Genomic DNA, 21559 nt, shown 5'->3' with positions numbered 1-21559 from the left:
TCTTCATCTCGTCACTTTGTATTCAGCTAATTACCAGTTTCGAATCTCCATCAATAATCAGTTTTCTGATGTTCAGTTCTTTCTCCCTTTGTATACCCTCCATCAAGTTCAAAACTTCTGCTCTAAGAGAGTCTCCTTCACCAACTGGACCAGAATAGAGAGCAATAATCTTACCTTCCTTGTCCCTGAATACTCCACCTATACCCGATCTTCCTGGGTTTCCCATACTACTACCATCAAAGTTTGATACAGCCTCTTTATGGTGGATACCACTGATAACTAGAGAGTCTTAGAAGATGAAGATTCGGCCACTTCTTTCCAGTTTCTGAGCAAATTGTCCATTGACACATTTGAAAAGGAATCTATGGACTTCAGCCAGTGTACTGAGATAATCAAAACTGTCCCTAACCTCTTCATTGTTTCTTTCTTTTTCTAGAAAAATTCTAGAATTTCGTTCATCCCAAACTGTCCATACCGTTGCAGCTCTCGGACATCTCCACATAGATTTTCCCCTTTTATTTGACCATGCAAGGGAAGATGGTGCAAATAGGCTTTAAACATCCAGTGGCGGATTCCACCTGCACCCAAACAAGGAGAAAGACCATTCCCAAATAGAAGTAAAGGGGAAAGAAATAAGTGATAACAGCTCTCACCATTAGCCTTACATAGGGTACACCAATGAGGGGATAAGCAACACTTTCGTCTCTTTCTTTGAAGCAAGTCACAAGTATTAATCTTTCCATGAACAACTTCCCAACAAAAGGCCCCAACTCTAGGTGGAATAGGCTTGCACCATATCTCCTTAGTAGGAAAGGGAGGCAGAGAGCTATAAATGGGTTGAGACATGGCTTAGAAAAACGACACACAAGAAAAGAAACAGGAAGGAGTACAAGTCTAAATTCGGTTGTCATCCTTGGAAGGGTCAAGAAAGACTTTTTCCAACAATTCAAGTAGGGTTAGAACGTTATGAATTTCAGAGTCTCTTATACCCCTTTGAAATCCCAAGTCCCAATTAAAGCCATTACTCGAATTTGAAGGAACCAAGAACTTGGAAATAGGTTCATTTCTAATCACTGGTAGCACCTTTAGGTGTCCATTAATTTTGAAAATAGCCATGATATTCTGTCTTAGCATTTTCCAGTTCAGCCTTTCATGCACCTTGCACACCAAAGTCTCCTCCCATGATTCTCCACCTTGTCTAGCTACTGTGATATTTTCCCCTTTGCTTAACATAGCTTCTTTATATAGACATGCAGGTTGATCAGTCTCTTCAACCCTTGTAGCCACTAGTATTTCATGATCTTTCCCATCCTGCCAACCAACAACCTCTTGTTTGGTCTTCCATCACCTTCCATAGTGTTTCTAGGAAGCAAGACCAACCGCTATCCTGCTCTCCAAAATGTATGCACACCGATTTAAAATTTCCTTTGCCAAAGAACACAATAACCAGGCAGCTTCCTTTGTCATTCTGGCTTATTTCTGTGAAGAAAGATCAACCTTTATCAGCCATTTTGCTTAACTTTTTAGCAGAGGTATCAAGTAGAGCCTTTTCAATGGAATCGCAGAACCAAATCAGGCCTCTCTTGTGAGGTAGACAAATCCTCTACCGGACTCAGATTTTGAGCATCTCATTGCCAGCTGACCGCAGACATCTAAAGAAAAAGATTTTGGATTCAACGTGTGAAGCCATGAGAGAAAGAAAAGTCCAAAAGCAAGAAAAACACAAACGTCAGAGAAGGAACAAGAGGTAGAAGGAAAGGGAAAGAACAGAACATGGATACCCCTCCTGGTTTTTTTAAGCATTTGCCCAAGGGGAATGTGTGTAAGCTGAAGAAAGCTTTGTATGACCTCAAACAATCTACTTGGCATGGTTTGAATCATTTGGCAGGTTTCATGGATCCTTGTTAAAGGTTGGATATACTCAGTAACAATGTCACCACACTATTTATGAAGAGAAAAGGGCAGCATGTGATAGCTTTGATAGTTACGCTGATGATATAATGTTAATTGGTAAGGACGAGGATGAGATTGCTAATCAAAAGAATTTTCAAGTGCAAAGTCTAAGGACTTGGGGCAGCTGAGGTATTTCTTAGGAGTAAAGCCAACTGATACACCAATTGATCTGAATCATAGGAACAATGCTATTGAGGGGGTTTCTGACTAAGAAAGGTATGTACCAGAGATTAGTTGGGAGATTATTATACCTATGCATGACTTGACCAGATGTTGCTTATTTTGTGAGTGTAGTAAGCCAGTATATGCATCCACCCCATACTACACATTTGGCAGCAATATACAAGACCCTCACATATTTGAAAGGCTATCTTGGAAAGGTGATATTGTTTTCTAGGCATGATCAGGTGAGGATTGAGGTGCTTCGATGACATGAGCTCTACATTTGGGTTCTGTGCTTTTGTTGGGGGTCTTAGTCTCTTGGAAGAGCAAGAAGCAGTCTGTTGTAGGCTTGTAGCTCGCTGTAGTGCAGAGATTGAGTACAAAGCCATGGCAGATGGCTTATCTTAAGTATTGTGGATGCGGTCCTTGGTGAATTAGGGATTGCCTAGGATAAGCCATTGATTCTCTACTGTGATAATAAAGCAGCAAACAATATAGAACATAACCCGGGGCAGCATGATCACACAAACATATTGAGGCAGATCAACACTTTGTTAGAGAGAAGGTGACAACTAGAGAAGTTTGTCTCCCATATGTGAAGACCGACCAATAGTTAGCAGGTATGTTCACTAAAGGAGTACCTCAATTGAAAGTTGAAACTTCAAAGTGCACTTGAAAATTGGGAATGATGGACATTGTAGAGAAGATGGGCCGAATGGCCCATAGGTTGCTTATTCCTTCTTGTTATTTATGTTTTTCTGTAATGGGCCTTATTCTGGGCCCATCCTGTCTATATTAAGTTCTTTGTAAATACTTGCCCAACTAAGGGCCTCCTTGTAATTATTCAAACATATCTTAATAAAATAGTGCTAGGGTGCTGAGAGAGGGTAGGTTCGAAACTCTCATTCTCAGACCCTCATTGCTAAACTCTCAAGCTCTCCTCTCTTCAGTTTTCTTCATGGTATCAGAGCGAATCTGAACTTGAATATCCTAGGGCTGGAAGCTTAGTCACGTACTGCCTGATTCTTGGAGGTCATTGGAAGAGCCCAAGACTAGAATCTCTTGGAGAAGTGGTTCGGTGGCCAGGAAGAATCAGAGAAAAGAAAAGGGGGAAGGGGAACAGCTTGGTTCTGGTTTGAAGATTCGAAACTGTAAGAACAGCTCGGTTCCGGTTTGAAGACTCGAAACTGTAAGTTGTACTCAGTTTTTCTGGTGTGTTTGGACTGTTGAAGTGTTCGAAAACTTCTAGTTGTTCTGTACTACCTTCGACTGTGTTTGGACTGTTGAAGTGTCCAAAAGTTCTAGCTGTTTTGTACTACCTTTGACTGCATTAAATCTGGTTTAACCCAGAAATTTCTGGGCTGTTTTTCTCTTCTTCTTGGACTGTTAAAACCTGCCAAAACATCATTGTAACAAGGCTGTGTATTGTTACTCATATTTTGGCTGTTTTAGGAGGCTGTACGAACTGTTTTTGGGGGTCTTTTCTTCCTTGACAGTTGGGTTGTCTCTATTGCCCACACTGTGTTTGTGAAAAGGCCTGTTCAGCAATACCGATTGGTATTTACTCTTCTCGGCTGAGTGCACAATGCCTAGGAGTTTCTAATTACTTCTTGAAGGCTGAACTTAGTGTATTGACTTCTTGTGGTCGGCTGAACTCAGTTCTTGCTCGTCCTCTTCCATTATACTTGTAGAAGTCATCTGAAATCACACTTGAAGTATTTACATGATGTACTCCTCAGAGGTTGAAAACAAAAGTGGTGCTGAATATGGACATGTTCAGGGGACTCCAAGTGATTCCCTATTAACTGTGACCACAGTTAAACTAGACAGAACCAATTATCTGGCATGGTCACAATCAATGAAGATTTATGTTTGTAGTAGAGGAAAGTGGGGGTTCATTTCCGGGAGTAAGAAGGCTCCCCCAGAAGATGATCCATCCTACGAGAAGTGGATGCAAGAGAATTACACTATCATTGGGTGGCTTGTGAACTCTATGCAGCCACAAATTAGCCAACACTACCTTTGGATGAATTTAGCAAAGGAAATTTGGGACAGTGTTGCAGAAACTTATTCTCAAAAACTCAATGTGACACAAGCATATAAATTGAGAAGTGATGTAAAGAATTTAAGGCAAGGAGAGAAGCCTCTAGCTGTATATTTCTCAACCTTGAAGTCTCTATGGCAAGAGATTGACCTAATAGAAGCTGTAACTTGGGACACAACCAATGATGCAGAGACCTACAGAAAGTTGGTTGAAAGGAACAGGGTTTTTGAGTTCTTAACTAGACTAAACCCAGAATATGATATCACAAAACAGAATATTCTTTCCAAGGAGTGTGTTTCATTGTCACAAGCTTATGCATTGGTGAGTAGTGAAGAGAGCAGAAGGGCAGTCCAGGTTCACGGGGCTGATATTAGTGATCACTTTGCCAATATGGGGGTTAAACCTAAAGGGAATGCTGGAACTTCTGGTGGCACAGAAAAAAAGGAAGTCATATGTGAGTACTGCAAGAGGCCGAAGCACACCAAAGACAAGTGCTGGAAACTACATCCTAATCTTGTTCCCCTTCGGTTTTAGGAAAAACATGATAGTAAGAAATCAGGAAGTGCAAATGTAGCTATCGGGCCAGATAGTGAAGAGATGTCTACTTCTGCACAATTGGCAGCCATGAGAGCAGAATATGAAAAGTTTGGGAAGATGATCAGTCAACTGGGTGATGTGACTTCTCCTTCCAACCCTTCAAGAAACTCTACTTCTTCTACTTTTCCTCATTCAGGTATAAGGGCTTCTGCCAATCATGCCTACCACTTCAGATAATCTCAAGATCCCTTGGATTATTGACTCGGGTGCTTCTGACCATATGACCAATCTTTCTACCTTATTTGTTTCATATGACTTGCTTCCTGGACGTGATAAAATCACTTTAGCTGATAGTTCACTTGCCCCTATCTCTGGTAAGAGAACCATCAAGGCTACGGATTCCTTGTTGTCTGTAAGCAGTTTAACCAAGTCACTAAACTGTTGTGTAACCTTCTTTCCTTCCTACTGTGTTTTTCAAGATCTGGAGTCTCAGAAGGTGATTGGGAGTGGCCATGAGGCGACCGGAATATACCTGCTTGATACTCCGGAACAATGCACTGATCATTTTGGGAATGCTGCTCTCGGATTTGTTTCTTCAGAGTCTGTTAGTCGGATTATGTTGTGTCATCATCGTTTTGGTCATCTGTCTTTTTCTGCCTTGAGTCATCTTTTCCCTGAACTGTTTAAGGGAATTAGTTTGTCTAGTCTTCATTGTGAGTCTTGTGAATTGTCAAAGCATTGTAGAAACAATTATCCTTTGAGTAATAAAAGATCTTCCATTCCTTTTAATATTGTGCATTCTAATGTGTGGGGGCCTTACCATTTACCTTCCATGGGTGGCTATAAATATTTGATCCTGTTTATTGATGATTTTTCTCGATTCACTTGGATATTCCTGATGAAGTTCCAAGACTTGTGAGACAATTCCATGAATTTGTTCTAACCCAATTTGATACCAGAATTAAAATCTTCAGATCTGACAATGCAAAAGAATACTTTGAGAAGAACTTATCCTGCTATCTTTCTGACATGGGGGTTATTCATCAAAACTCATGTGCTAGGACTCCAGAACAGAATGGGGTTGTTGAAAAGAAAAATAGGCATATTGTTGAAGTTGCAAGAAGTATCTTATTTGCCTCACATGTTCCTACCAGATTTTGGGGTGATGTTGTTCTTATTGCTACCTACCTTATAAACTGTATGACATCCAGGGTTTTGGGGTTTAAGTCTCCTTTTAATCTTCTTCATCCAGACAATGACCTTTTTCCTGTTCCTATTCGTGTCTTTGGCTGCACCTATTATGTACATGTTCCAAGTGTCCAAAGGCATAAATTTGAACCCAAAGCTCAAAAGTGTATCTTCCTTGGTTATTCCCCCACACAAGAGGGTTATTGTTGTTTTGATCCAAAGTCTGGAAATCGGTATGTCTCAATGGATGTCACATTTGATGAGCTTTCCCCATTTTATGGTTCCTCTCTAGAAGGACATTGTCCACAGAGGGAGGATTTGTCACAGGTGTTTGCTCTTCCTCTTCCTATCCCTGTTGAGTCCTTTGGTGTGTCTGCTTCTCCTTCAAATGTTTGAAGGGTGGATCAGTCGTTCCATTCTCCTTGTCCCAGTACTCTACCTCCTCGTCCTATCCTTAATCCCAAGGTGTATCTAAGGCAAAGATCCAGAAATGTGCAGGTTGTTTCTCCTACAACACATGAGCCTCGTACACTTCCAGACACAGAAGAGACAACAGGTACTGTTTCAGCACCTTTGGATTCATCCTTCCCTGACCTTGATATTCCCATTGCTGTTAGGAAAGGAAAACGGAAGTGCACTGCACACTGCATTTCCAAGCACCTTTCTTACAATTTGCTTTCACCTCCATACTTTGCCTATCTCTCTTCTGTTGCTTCTCATCCTATTCCCAGGTCTGTGTCAGAAGCTCTTAAGATTCCAGAGTGGAAGGACGCTATGAGATCTGAAATCGATGCCCTATACAAGAATGACACATGGGAAGTGGTGGATTGCCTGAAGGGAAGGATCCAATCGGCTGCAAGTGGATCTTTACTATCAAATACCGAGTTGATGGCACCATTGAAAGGTACAAGGCCAGGCTGGTTGCAAAAGGCTATACACAGACATATGGGATTGATTATTTAGAGACCTTTGCACCTGTTGCCAAGATGACATCTGTGAGGCTTCTTCTATCTTTAGTTGCTCACTTTGACTGGCCCCTTTATCAATTGGATGTGAAGAATGCATTTCTGAATGGTGAATTACATGAGGAGGTTTATATGTCTCTTCCTCCAGGGATGTAAGGAACTGATATGAAAGGGAAGGTATGCAGGTTGAAGAAATCTCTTTATGGACTAAAACGGTCCCCTAGAGCATGGTTTGAGAGATTTAGAACAACACTTGTTAACTTTGGTTATGTGCAGACACAGTCCGATCATACTCTTTTTGTGAAGAGGAGTGGACCTCTGGCAGTATACCTCATTGTGTATGTAGATGATATTGTAGTGACTGGTGATGATGTTTTAGGAATTCATGATCTAAAATCTTTTCTCCATATAGAGTTTGAGATTGAAGATTTAGGGGAATTGAGATACTTTCTTGGCATAGAAGTGTCCAAGGATGGGATTCTTATCTCCCAAAGGAAGTATGTTCTTGACTTGCTCTCTGGAAAGATGGGTGCTAGACCAGCTGCTACTCCTAATGATATGAGTCATAAACTCTCAGCCTTAGAAGGAACATTGTTAGAAGACAAAGGAATCTTTTAGAGACTTCTTAGGAAACTTTTGTACTTATGCATGACTCGGCCAGATATTGCATATGCAGTCAGTTGCATTAGCCAATTCATGCATGCTCCCCGAGACACTCATATGGCAGCAGCAGAGAGAATCGTATGTTATTTGAAGGGCTCCCCAAGAAAGGGTATTCTGTTTACCAAGCATGGCCATATGAAACTTGAAGCATACACCGATGCTGACTGAGCAGGAAACATTGATGACAGAATATCTACTTCTGGGTATTGCAGCTTGGTGGCTGGTAATGTTGTTTCTTGGAGAAGCAAGAAACAATCGGTTGTTGCTCGGTCTTCTGCAAAAGCTGAATACAAGGCCATGGCACATGGAGTTTCTGAATTTTTATGGCTAAAATCATTGATGGAAGAACTTGGAGTTGAATATGACAAGCCAATGATGTTATACTATGATAATCAGGCTGCCATCAACATTGCTCACAACCCAGTGCAACATGATAGAACCAAGCATATTGAAGTTGATCAACACTTCATTAGGGAAAGGGTCTCTTCAGGTGAAGTGTGTCTTCCTTTCATCACATATGAAGGACAGTTGGCAGATTTTCTCACCAAAGGCATTCCCAAGGCAAAACTTCAGCATGATACCAGCAAGCTTGGCATGATTGACATCTATGCTCAGCTTGAGGGGGAGTGTAGAGAACAAGGGCCGAATGGCCCATAGGTTGCTTATTCCTTCTTGTTATTTATGTTTTTCTGTAATGGGCCTTATTCTGGGCCCATCCTGTCTATATTAAGTTCTTTGTAAATACTTGCCCAACTAAGGGCCTCCTTGTAATTATTCAAACATATCTTAATAAAATAGTGTTAGGGTGCTGAGAGAGGGTAGGTTCGAAACTCTCATTCTCAGACCCTCATTGCTGAACTCTCAAGCTCTCCTCTCTTCAGTTTTCTTCAGACATCTATTCCCAACTTGAGGGGGAGTGTTGACAGATTTGTGGACCTTTTTTTTTTATAAGTGAAGTTAGATTTCATTAATTACGAAAAATATAATCATTACAAGCATCCCTTAGAGAGGCACGAGATGCTATCTCTCTATAAACAAAACAGAGAAATTACAAGTGAGCCCAAAAGAAAGATTGTCTATTCACCCCTTGCTTGGCTAGAGTATCAGCTAATCCATTTGCTGATCTCCTCACCCATTGTATTCTCAAATTCATATTCTTGGTGATCCATAAAAACCTTTTTAATTAATCCCTAGCACCATATCACAGATTCTGGATCCATTAACCAACCCACCACCAATTTTGAGTCCCTTTCAATCACCAAATTGATTATGTTCAGCTCATTTGCAATTCTTGCTCATTGTAAGGCTGCAAGAAATTCTGCCCTGAGAGAATCCCCATACCCCAGTGGATCAGAAAACAAGGCTATTAATTTGCCTTCCATGTCTCTCACAATCCTCCCTATACCAGCAGGTCCTGGATTCCCCCCTTCTACTCCCATCAAAATTCAGTTTTACATAGTCCTGAGGTGGGGGAAGCCATACAACATTTGTGGGCCTGTTTTTACTCATGTTTTGTCTTATTGGCCCTCCCTAATTGGGATATAGGGCTTCTTTTGTCTTTATATTTTTAAGTTGTCTCACGTTGGTTTGTGCTGATAAAAAAAAGGTTGTCATATGGTGGTCACATGACCACTTAAGTTAGAATCGCATGGTGGTCACATGACCACTTAAGTTATTGGGGATTTTCTGTAATTTCCTTTTTATTAATTCTAGAATATAAAAGTGAGTGGTGAACCCATAAATGATAAACCCCGCATTCTATTTTTCTCCCCAACTCCCTTCCTTCTCCTTTTCTCTCCTCCCTCCCCCTCTCTTCCTCTACTTTTCAAACCTGTCTACATTAATCTACACAGTTTTTTTACATTGCTTGAATAGACAGCCTTCCATTAAAAAATAAAGACATAAATACCCCTATTCTTTGATTCTTTACAAACTAGAACAAGAATCTCTAGATCAAATACAGAGATAGGCATTTTCCATTTGTGAGCATCCATTACCAATTAATTGATGAATAATGAAACTGAAAGGTGTACCTTGGGGCAAGATGCAGTTCCCCAAGCCATGGCTGAAATAGCCTGCAAAGTAAACAATCATCCGATTAAAACAGAAAGTAGTCACAGAGGATAAACTATATCTTGAAATGATAAATGATCAAAAAGATTCAAAGGATCCCAGACCTGGGCACCACCAGCTTTAAGGATATGAGTGACACCAGCTTTCTTGGCACAATAAAGTACCTCCTGCAAAGAAATAATTATTAATATTTTTTAGCAGAGTATCAGAAACAATGGAAGTTCTATCAGATGATAAATACATATACCTTGCAAATGGTGCCATCATGACTTGGGGGAGTTGCAAGAACAACAGTTTTGCATCCAGCAATCTGTGCAGGCTGGTAAACAGAATAAACCATTTGTCATCCATATCTAGTCACATACTCACATAGACAATAAAAATCAGAATGAACATTGCAAATGCTGAGGAACAAATGGATTTTCATACCACCGAAAGCATCAAAGCTGTTGAAGGTAAAACTGCAGTTCCACCAGGAACATAAAGACCTACAGATGCAATGGACCTAGCTACCCGTTTGCACCTCACACCCTGACCAAATTTGTTTAAGTATCCAGAATGAGATACAGATTAAGACAATCACAAAATAAAAAATAAAATAAAATAAAATGAAATGAGATGAAATTTGAAATTTGCACTTTTAATGAAAGTTACCTTCATGTTCTCAACTTTTTTCTCCACAGATTTTTGAGCAACATGAAAGGCATATATATTCTCATATGCAACATCAAAAGCTTCTCTAACAGACAAATCAATCTGTGGCCCAATAAGGAAACTGTTTTAGGTTTTTGTTGGTATTGACATTAGCAAAACTCAAGGATACAGAGATACAGACAGACATACGGAACAGATCCTGCTAAAATAATGTCATAAATGAAATGGCAAACATCTTACTATCTAAGGTTAAATAAGTTTTGTTACTGCAACAACACATTAGATGTATTTTGTCAGGTCAAACAGGTAGCTTATTTCAGCAGAAATGAAATAATATATACTTCAAACCAATTGCAGCACAAATCCAGGATATTTAACTACTTAATGTCTTTGACTGCCTTGTTAGTAAAGAAAGAAAGGGCTGTTGGGATTTCCTTTTCTTCTTTCTTTTTTTCTTCTTTGGAAAGACTTGTTGATCACTATTTATTTTAAAACAGAAAATTAGTAGAAGAGGGTTTTAGGAATTCGTAAGTTGAATAGAAATATGTTCTGTTTATGTTTCCTAATAGAGAAGCAATTGGGGTTTTGAAGTCCAAAGGTGACAATCAGAGATCTAGATCTATGTTTGAGTAAATGGTTTCCTGCAGAAAGAGCCGTTAATGGAGAATGTGGGAGAAGAGTGGCTTGAAATAGGAGTGGTGGGCATTCCTTTACAGGTTTGGTATTTATACATATTCAGGGAGATTGGAAAAAGATGTTGTAAATTCTTTAACTTGATGATAGAAATAGAACCTGGATAAGGATTGATGTAGCAAGGATTTCAGTAGAGATGAACAACCTGAGCATTATTCCATCTTCTGTCAAAGTGTCGAACTTGCATTTATAGGGGAGATCTATGCTTTGAGAGCCCTCGTTGAGGGGGAGAACTTGATGGCTTTGTGAGTGACTTGGTCCTCGATGAGAAAGGTGCAAGATTTTGGTGATGATAAGGGGAACAGGAAGCTCAATGAGCAGAGATGTTTCCAGAGTCAGAAGAGGAGAAAAAGGTTGATTGGAAGAGGAAGACAATGAGCTAGAGGTATCCAGGCCTCCAGGGGTGTTCACAGTTCCATTAACAGAATAGTTGGTCTTTTTCTAAACCTAACCAGTCCTTTGGTTTTTGAAAACCAAAACCAATCAGTTAATCGATTGACCGGTTCGGTTATTTGGTTTTTCGGTGTTTTTTGAATGTATAATATATATTATCAATAAATATATAATTATATAATATAAATACTAGATGTATATATAATATATCATATTATAAATAGTATATAATATATAATATATTATAAATATATATTTATATATATGAAAAATATATAGAATATATAAATATAAATACCGGTCAATTCAATTAACCATCAGCTTTTCATATTGGTTAGCCGAAACAGAACTGACCAGTTCGGTTAACTAGATTTTTTTGGTTCAGTTTCATCAGTTCGATTTGGTTTTTCGGTTTTTGATGAGCACCCCTAGAGGTATCCAAGGGTAAAAAGATAATTGAAGATTTGAGTGTCATCCGCATGGGAGAATCTAGCATACAAGTGGATGGAGGAAGGAGGTTGGTTAGTGTAGAGGATATAGAAGTGGGGAGCAAGTGCAGCCCACTTCTATACGTAAAGGGAAAACTAGAAAGGATAGGATCAGGATTAAGTCATCTATAGGAACCTAGGAGTAGCCCCAATATGTGATTAAATGAGAGAAAATATACTAAGATGGTTTGGTCACATAAAGACAGGGTTCGAAACTTCGATACATATCAGGCGTATCATACTGGGGGCATCCCGATACACCCCTACAGGGGGGTGTTTTGGGGTTTAACCCAGTTTAGGGGGTAGACAGGCCTTAAACCAACCCCTTTGAACCAGGTTTAAAAAAAAAAAAAAAACTAAAAAAATAGGAGAAATCATCTTCAATACAGGCTGATATGCCCCGACCAGCGTATTGGCCATATTGATATTTTGAACCTTGCATGCAGACAGACATCAACAACACCAATTAGAAGAAGTGATTTGTTACAAGTCAAAGGGGCTAGAAGGGCTAGGAGTATACCAAAAAGGACAATGGTAGGAGTAAGAAATGATTTAAGCACTAATAATTTAACAGTGGATATAGCTTTAAATAGAACAGATTGGAAAAGCAGGATTTATGTAGCCAACCCCATATAGTTGGGATAAGGCATGGATGAGGATTTTTCCCCTCTAATTTTTACTCCAAAATAAGGGCTCCACCCCATCCTTCTTTCTTATTTCTAACCCATCTTTCTCCCCACTGCTTTTATCACTCAAACAGGGGCTCCACCCCATATTTGTTACTTATATTAATTGTTGTTTTGCATGTAAATGCAAATTGTTTTATGTCATTCACCTATTTGTTATTCCAATTCAGTGTTATTCCCATTCCTGTGATGAATGAGTTGTTACCTGTGATAGTACCAAGTTTATTACTTTACTTTGGATTCACAAAATGTTTTATATTATTTACTAATAATCTTGTTACTGTTCACGTTGTTTTATGGTAAGTATGCTGTTTTTCTATGGAATTACTTGGTAATAAAAATAAAAAATAAATTTGGACATATGAAATGTAAACTGTTAAATAATTGTTGGCTTGTAAACCATGGATAAATTATTTGTGATTGTGAATTATTTGATCAATTATTTATAATTGCAAACTATTTATGACTGTAAATTATTTCTGATTTTGATAAAATATTGATAAATTATTCATCATTCATGAATCATGACAATTGTAAGTTTGTAGCTTGCTGCTTGTAATTTGTTTTTTTTTTTTTTGATAAATTTGCTGCCTGTAGTTTGTTATTCTTAGTAAATTAATATTTTTTATTATTAAATTGTTAATTGTGATTGTGGATATCAATTTAGATTTTAGAGTCAAAGACCCAAAGTCCATATTCATTAGACACATGTAACATATTAGAAGTTGATAATTAACTCTTTAAATAATTTATACTCAATTCATTTTCTAATCTACTTTAAATTTTTTATCTGAACCAGATTATTGATAGTTGCACTCATTAAACCTATTTTAAATTTATGATTTTAAGTGCATATTGCTTATTGAATAAACATTAAGCAATTGCATTTTTCTATTCTTTTAATTTAGATTGATTACTACTTTAGATTTTACTTTCTTATAGACCTTCAAGTAGAGTCAATAGTGTAGAGATGGAGGGTAACACTTCTCAAGAAGGCAATAGGAAGGTTCCAGCTTGGAAGTATTGCATTTGCAAGACCCCAAAAGCACTAATTCTGTTACTTGTAATTTCTATGGAAAAATGACAAATGGAGGAATATTTAGGGCAAAAAGGTGTGCATTGTTGGTGGTAGGAGAAACACTAAATTATGTACCAAGTGTCCAAAAGAAGTTAGGGAAGAGATATTGTCGTACATAAAGAAAAAAGGATCCATGAAGGATGATATGGTAATATTGATTAAAAAGATGATATGGTAATGCAAGAAAGGGAGAGAATTCCTGGATTTGATGAATATGAGAATATGATTAATGATGGAGATGATATAGGTGATGAGGTTCAAGTTCTTGGTGGTAATAGGCATGGAAAACCTGCTTCAACATCTACAGGTAGTGGTTCATGTTCTAGCATAGTTTTCAAGGCGCCAAGACGAGGCTAGGCGACAAGGGGGCGCCTTGTCGCCTAGGCGGGCATCTATGTGACACCTAGGCGATGGATTTTTTTAAGTAAAACCATATATCCTAGGGTAGTTCCCTAGGTTCCATAACCATCTTTCCTTAATAATTATTCATAATTTTCATAAGAGAAGTATAAATTTCATGTTTAAGTCTAGAAAATCAACATTTTATGAGAAGAAAAGAACAAAGGAAAGAAAATTCAAAAATTATAGGGGCTGAACCCCTACTTTTATTATAGGAAAGAAGAAAAGAAAAGGTGGAAGAAGAAAATGTGTTGATTAGACAAAATTTTAAGTTCTTCTCTTGCTTATTGGTTCAGGTTTTGAAAATTTTGAGGGTTCAATCAAGGATCAAAATTTCGATATGATAGGCCCCGTATTGGGTGTATTGTAATGTATCTTTGGGGTCCCGATACACTTGTTTACAGGTGTTTTCAGGGACCCATTTTTTTAAATAATATATATTTAAAAATGAAATTGACAACCAAAGAAATAAAAAAATAGGGGGAGTATCGTTATAAGTACCGATACACCTCTACCGATACATAGAGGTGTATTGATACTTTGAACCATGGGTTCAATACAGCAGCTAGCAATGTTTGCATTGATTAAACCCTAACAAAATTAGAAAATAATAAAAAGAAATTAATATATAAACACATAAAATGAATATTCTAGTTTAATAATGTCTATTTTATAATTATAATGTCAAAAAAATTAAAAATATAAAAGTATTTTATAACCCAGTGCACAAAACTGCTTGGCGACTGGGCGAGGCGGGCCTCCAAGGGCGCCTTGTTGCCTAGGCATCGCCTTGACAACTATGTGTTCTAGGCCTTTTGCCTTTAGTGGATCAAGCTCCAAACCACCCATTAAATGGCAAAAGGATACTTAAGATAAATTTTTTACAACACCTAGTCCAGATCAAGTTGTGGAAATGAAAAGAGAACAAAAGAAGATGAAACAAACCACCATTAATGAAACATAAAATAAAGAAGGAAAGGAACAAGTTACTTTTTCTGAAGACACTCCTTTCTTTGCTCCAGTCTCTCTTCAAAGAAGGGTGATATGTTAGAAGAGAGACTACTGCCTCTACCTGTTTCCATGTCACTTCCCTCTGCTTCTTCTTCTCCTTCTACTTCTCCTTCCTATGGTGTTCCTTTAGATCCCAAAACCTTATAGGTCTACTTAAGACAGCTAGATAAGACTGATTTGAAGCCAATTAGTGATTGTTCACAAAAATCAGCTTCTTTCAATCCAGATTCAAGTAATATTTTTCCTTGTGGTTGATTCTTCCCCTTCCATTCCTTCTATGTCTTCTTCATAGTTAACCTTGTGATTTTATTGATTAGAGAAAAGAACGATATCTAATCTAAACTATCCAAACTCAAAATACATGATTATATATTATATTCAATATTTGGTACTTTATATTTCCATTAAGTGAAGAAAGCATGTAGAGTTACTAGCTTGAGGTCCCCTAAAAAGGTTAAGAAATGGTAATGCAACTAACAAATATTATCCTGAAATGCAAAACTTACAATTTATAAGTTCAAAAGAAGAAATCTTTTGCAATTGTATAACAGTATGAAAATAGCTGGCTAATATGTAAAGCATACTCCACTCAAAATTCAAACTACAAAAGGTAGTGTACCTCTGGATCTGGAAGATCAGCAACAAATTCAACTATTTTATCCAGCACAACTTTGTCAAACATTTTAGTATAACTATCCACCAGAGAACAAACAATTTTAGTACCTACCTCCCACATATCATTGCATGATAAAAAAAAAAAAAAAGCAATTCAAGGTTTAAACAATAATATGGAAAAACAATTTACAAGAAAGAAGAAGCACCAACTCTATCACTGCACCATCACCCCTACTACGTACATCATCAACAATTGGCTGCACCTGATACAAGACAATGGCATCACCCATTGACATCAGATTGTAGAAACTCAAGTCTACCACTCCTCATGAAAGAGTAAATTATTGATTTTTGAAGCTCAAAGAACATATACTATACAACTACCAGAAGAAGAAAGAAGTTTACCACTCTAAATATGGAAGAAAAATCAATACGAGGACGAGCTTTGAGGCTATCAACCTCAGTTTGACTTAGCTCTGATAATTTGTAAGACTTCATTGAGCACCTAATGCTGTTATTCTTTGTTCCTGTATCAATTGCCATGTTAAGACACACACACATAGTAAGAGAGAAGAAAAATTAGAAACAAACAGAGAATGGCTAGGTAGGATATGCAGTCAAAACAAACATCCAATTGAAAACTCTTTCCTATCTAAAGCAAGTATTGGAAATAATACTCCTTTTTTGTTGTTTTTGTCCAAAGTAAACTATTCTCTTTACTTTTATCTGATTTTGTATTTTCACCAAAAGAAACAACAGTTCAATGTGGCAGATTTGTCATTGACCACAATTCTATCTCAAAAGAAAATTTTAAGAGAAATATTATTTGTAAATATTAATGTGTTTTAAGGGTATTTTGGTAATTGCAAAATTAATGCATATGGCATCACTCCCAAGATCCAAGACAGAATCTTCAATCAAAGTTTCTATTCTCTCCTCTTCTTCTCACTCTTTTTTTATCAGCAACACAGAAAAAATTTCATTAATTATGAGAGAAACATGATTATAACAAGAAGTTGTGAAAAGAACCAGCTATAGAAGCTGTCCCAAGCTATTGGCAGTCCTCCTCACCCATTTCACTCAGATTAACATGTCCTGTGACAGCCATTTGAATTTTCCGAATTCATTCCTCATGTGCCATGCCACCCCCTCCCCTTTAACCAGACACTTAACCACAGTTTTAGAATCTCTTTCAAATTCAATAATCAGCGTACTAATACTCAGCTCTTTTTCCTTCTCAACCCCAAAAAACTGCAGCCAAAAACTCTGATCTTGCCACATCGCCCTGCTCCACAGGGCCAGAGTATAAAGCATTTGTGTCCCCCTCTTCATCCCTAATGACTCCTCCAATATCTGAGGGGCCTGGGTTAGCCAAACAGCTCCCATCAAAATTCAGTTTCTTCCAACCATTTATTGGAGGAGACCAAACCTCAACAGATCTTTGTCTTGTAGTTGAGGATGCAGCAATGATACCCCAAGCTCTGAAGAAATCTTCAACCTTGAAATCAAAAACAGCTTCAAACTTTTTGCCCAATGAGCTACTCTCAATGTTATAGTTTCAACCAAGGCTTCCTTGCTTCGTTCCTTCTCTTCAAATATTCTAACATTTCTTTCCTCCCACACTGTCCAAATTAGTGCTGCTCTAGTGATCTCCACAAGGTCCTACCCCTTTTTTTGTACAGCTAATGCTAGTAGGGCCAAACAAACCCTCCAGCCAATCCCAAAGAAAGAGAGAAGTAAACCAATCCCAAAGAAAGTTAATAAACAGGCAAGAGAAAAGAAGATGAATTGCAGTCTCACCATTCAATTTGCAAAGAAAACACCAGTTGGGGGACAAACACCAATTTGGTCTCTTCCTTTAATGTAGATCATAGGTATTAATGCTTCCATGAAACACTTCCCAACAGAAGGCGCTAATTTTAGGGGGAATGGGAGAACACCAGATTCCCATGACTGGGAAAAAAATAGGAAGAAGAGATGGCAATCAGAGAACGAAAGAAGGGCTTGCAAGAGAACTCCCCATCAGAATTAGGACCTCATACTCTAGAATTCGAGCCGCCTTCACACAAGAAAACTGAATTCAACAAGCTCAAAAGATCAGTTATCATAGAAAGTTCAGATTCTCTAAGGTTTCCAATGAAGCCAAAATTCCAATTCAATCCTGATATGATGTAAGAATCTGAGCCACCTTCTCTTCTCACTCAGGGGAACAGAGAGAAAAAGAGAGAGATCCTCCTTCCTCTTCTTAATACAAGACATCTTTCATTAAAAAAAAAACAAAAAAAAATAAAGATGAGACCGCCTTCCTCTTCTTCCTCCTCACCCCCTCCTCTTAAGGAGACATACGCCTCCTTGTATTCAGGAGGCTTACGCCTCTTACCTTCTGAACCATGTCACACACCTCTAGGCAGTGAAACACCTCGCATCACACCCCCACGTTTTAAAACATTGCATATATGCTAAATAGATGCTTACCAGAGATGACAAAGAGGATGGAGTATCAAAATGGAGGAGATGGTGGAGTCCTATTTGCAATTCATTGATGATATCATCATTTTTTGTCAAGACTCAGGATCAGGAGATAGTTGTGTGTGAAACTTGAAATTACTAGTAAAATGTTATGAGAAAAAAAAATCGAGTTTAAAAGTGAATTGGGGCAAGAGCTGTTTGGTGGGAATGAATTTCAAAGGGGAAGTAATTAGGAGGTGTCCCAAAACCACTACCTTCTAGAATCTGAAGCTTGATAGAGTTACCAAGAAACTGATTACATGGAAAAAGAATCATATTTATTTTGGGGGCAGAATAAACTTATGAGAGATTTTCTGTGGGAGCCTAGGGATTCCAAGAAGGATCACTTGGTCAATTGGAAAATGCTATGTAGGAGTCTGAAGGATGGGGCTATTGGACCTCTTAGTTTAGGGAGGACATCTCCCAGAAATTCTCTTTCAAGTAAATGGATATGGAGGCTTCCTTAAGGATTCAGGAAAAATTATGGGATACAGTCCTTAGAAGTATCCATGGTATGAATCCAAATGGCTGAAATGCAAGTTTGCAGGCTAGAGCATCTTTGTCTTCTCCTTGGAAATCCATTATACCTCTTCTACCCACTTCCCTACAGTATATCAGGTATGAAATCCTCTTAGGTAGGAGAACCATATTCTAGTTAGATCTCTGGTGAGGGGATCTGCCCCTTAAAAATAAATTTCCCTCTTTATTATGCCTCTGGCAGCCTAACTGTTTTGTTTCAGATTGTCTCTTTCTCTTCACATTGGTTGGCTTGGGATTTGAGTTTGAGAAGGGGACATAGGGACATAGGGACTTTTGAAACGCTTGAAGCTATGGCTTTAATTGAATGTTCATTGACCCCTCAAATACTCAAGAATTTGGACTCTTAACTCTTCGGGTATCTCTTCTCCTATTCTTTTTTTTTTCTAGCCTATCCTTTGACCCTCATAGCATAGTTTGGTTTCTCCTACTAAAGCCATTTGAACCAATACACCTAAGATTAAAGCCTTCTTTTGGGAAGTTTTTCATAACAAAATTAATTCCCATGAGACTTTACAAAGGAAAATGGCTCTTATAACCCCATGCATGCCTCTATTGCAAAGCTACTGGTGAAAGCTCTTTCCACTTGCTAATCTCCTGTACATACATACTTCTATTTAGGAGCACTTTTCTTGTTGTTTGGTTGCAGTGGAGGTAGTATCCTCCAAAAGATTTGAGAAATCTGTTTGAGGCTTCTTTCTTCTCCACTTAAACTGAGAGGCTAAAACTTGTGGAGATGTACACAAGTTGAAGTTCTATCATCTATGTTGTCTATAATAAAGGAATGCTAGACTCTTGAATGATAAGGCAAGGGATGTTGGGTGTATAATTGATAACATTTCTATCAAGGTGGCACATTGGGTAGAGCTGAAAATCAGTCGCGATTCAACCTTGGTTAGATCACCATTAAAAGCCAAGTCAAGCCCCCCAAGATCCCACAACTAAAGGTGAACTTTGATAGATACATTCTAGGCAATCCAGGTCTGTCAGGAGTAGGAGGGGAATCAGAAATTGGGAAGGAAATATCAAAGTACCATACTCTGGACATTGGTGATAGGGACAGTCAGGGAAGATCTAAAGGCCATCTTAAGTCTGAACAGGTCTAAGAAAATCAAAGAGAGTGAACTATACCTATCAAAACATAAATAAATAAATAAAAGCAAAGAGCTTGAACTGCAATAATTTAATTATTGAAAGGGACACAAAGGTGGTAATAAGTTGGTTGGAGGAAATGGAGAGGGTATGCAGAAGCAGACATATGATTAGGGAGGCCAGAGAGATAATGAAGGATTTAGTGCTTCTATTAAGTGGGTGCTTGTTTTGCCAACAGCCTAGCAGATGGACTGGCAAAGGGATGACAACAGGTCAAATGCTTCGGGCATCATACAATAAGCGGGAGAAGTGTTATGTAGCAGGGCTTATCTAGTGATAGTTAGCTGAGGATAATCAATTAATAAAACTATTGCAGTTACTAATCAAAAAATAAAATAAAATCTGTACAGTAATCAACAAAAAAGATACCATTTCAAATTTTCACATATTTACAATTTTGAAAATTAGCCTCTAGGTCATCTCTAATGTTCTGAATTCCTCCCATTATCTAACTAGCCATGACAAAACTGTTAGTTTCATACATTTTTATTAGTATAACCCATAAACACAGAAAGAAACTAGTAAAGCTATACCTGCTGGCAAAGGTAGACCCCAAAATTTTAAATTTTTAGAAGCTCCAATGGTTCGAATATGCCCAGTTGTGTATGCACCAAAACAGCTGCTCTTAAACAACCATGCTTGAGTATCCATTCACTGCCATCAATAAAATGAATGAGAAAGAAAACAACCCAAATAAATAAATTCGTCAAACCATGAAAAGAAAAATATACCCTGATAAATCCAGATTATTTGTAAAGCATCAAAACCTAAGATTAATTACAAAAACAACAACAGTGAGAGATTTACATAAATTAATGCCATTGTAGACTTTCTTAATCCAATTAACCATCTAATGGCAGTTTGAATTGATCTATTGAAATAATAACCCAAAACCCTTTTAATAACAGAAATGTTTGGAGCCATTTATAGCATTCTAGAATTTAGATTTTAGATTCTGGCAACGTTTTCTAGATTAGATCCTAGAAACTGGATTCTAGAATTTAGAATTTCATTTGAGTAACTAATTCAGAATTTTGATTTTGGAATCCAGAATTCCAGAATCTCATTGAGCAAATATTTACTTTTCCCAATTCTAGAACTAAACTTAAGTGTGCAATAGGAAACTATATACATATAAATGAAATGTCCCAAATGGAAAGGATTTATTTCTTCAAGCACATAACTTGAATATCTTCCACTAAAAATATATTTTCTTCTCAAATCTCCCTGTCAACTTTTGTATCAAGTCAAGATTCGAGCATGGATACCTGAGCTATAGAATTGCTCAGTGTGGGAACAGTTATGGCTAGAAAATGAAACAAACACAAAGTGACTAATGCTCCATGGAGAATTTAAACTAGAGAATTTCTCAGTGGCACTGGTTATAACTAGAGAACTTGGGTTTGCTAGACAACTTGGGAAAAGTGATGGCTAGAGAATTTAAATACAAAGCAAATAGTTGAACATTTTCCTCTCATGGAACAGTTATGCCCAACTGTAACTGATGCTCCATGGAGAACCTAGATATATAAAGGTACTGGTACAGAGTCTAGAGACAAGGGGAAGAGGGATGAGATTCATGTTTGTCAATGCTGGTAATGTTACCCCAGTCTTCCTTAGTTCATGTTAAAGCAAGCTCCAGGTACTTCTTTTTGGAACTAGACAGTGAGAGTGCGAAGGAAAGATCAAACTTCCAGCATTTAGTAGGAAGCTTCGACTGGAAGGTTTTTGAGGTTGAAGAAGTTCGATCTTGGTCCTCC

At 37.9% G+C, this 21559-nt stretch overlaps 1 protein-coding gene across 10 annotated transcripts in view; it reads right to left on the bottom strand.

The window, feature by feature from the left end:
* The window catches only part of HDH (histidinol dehydrogenase), a 41181-nt gene that overhangs the window by 10239 nt on the left and 9383 nt on the right, over positions 1 to 21559 (bottom strand). For 8 of the 10 annotated variants that reach the window (XR_016078501.1, XR_002022481.2, XR_002022480.2 and 5 more), the window contains 9 exons: positions 20333 to 20453; positions 16008 to 16129; positions 15813 to 15865; positions 15607 to 15679; positions 10240 to 10341; positions 10015 to 10116; positions 9833 to 9904; positions 9690 to 9752; positions 9546 to 9587 (listed from right to left, as the gene is read on the bottom strand). Coding sequence is in view for 6 of the 10 variants with exons in the window: in XM_010253482.3 (XP_010251784.1) it covers positions 9546 to 9587; positions 9690 to 9752; positions 9833 to 9904; positions 10015 to 10116; positions 10240 to 10341; positions 15607 to 15679; positions 15813 to 15865; positions 16008 to 16129; positions 20333 to 20450 (747 nt within the window). In the remaining 4 variants the exon portion in view is untranslated. Of the gene's footprint in view, positions 1 to 9545; positions 9588 to 9689; positions 9753 to 9832; positions 9905 to 10014; positions 10117 to 10239; positions 10342 to 15606; positions 15680 to 15808; positions 15866 to 16007; positions 16130 to 20332; positions 20454 to 21559 lie in introns of all 10 variants that reach the window. The other 2 variants (XM_088891292.1, XM_088891291.1) reach the window with 1 other exon arrangement.

Source organism: Nelumbo nucifera, chromosome 7, assembly GCF_055504915.1.
Source record: "Nelumbo nucifera cultivar China Antique chromosome 7, China Antique-T2T, whole genome shotgun sequence".
Taxonomy (NCBI): domain Eukaryota; kingdom Viridiplantae; phylum Streptophyta; class Magnoliopsida; order Proteales; family Nelumbonaceae; genus Nelumbo; species Nelumbo nucifera.
Note: the sequence above shows the minus strand (reverse complement) of the source record. Positions and strands in the feature narration are given on the sequence as shown.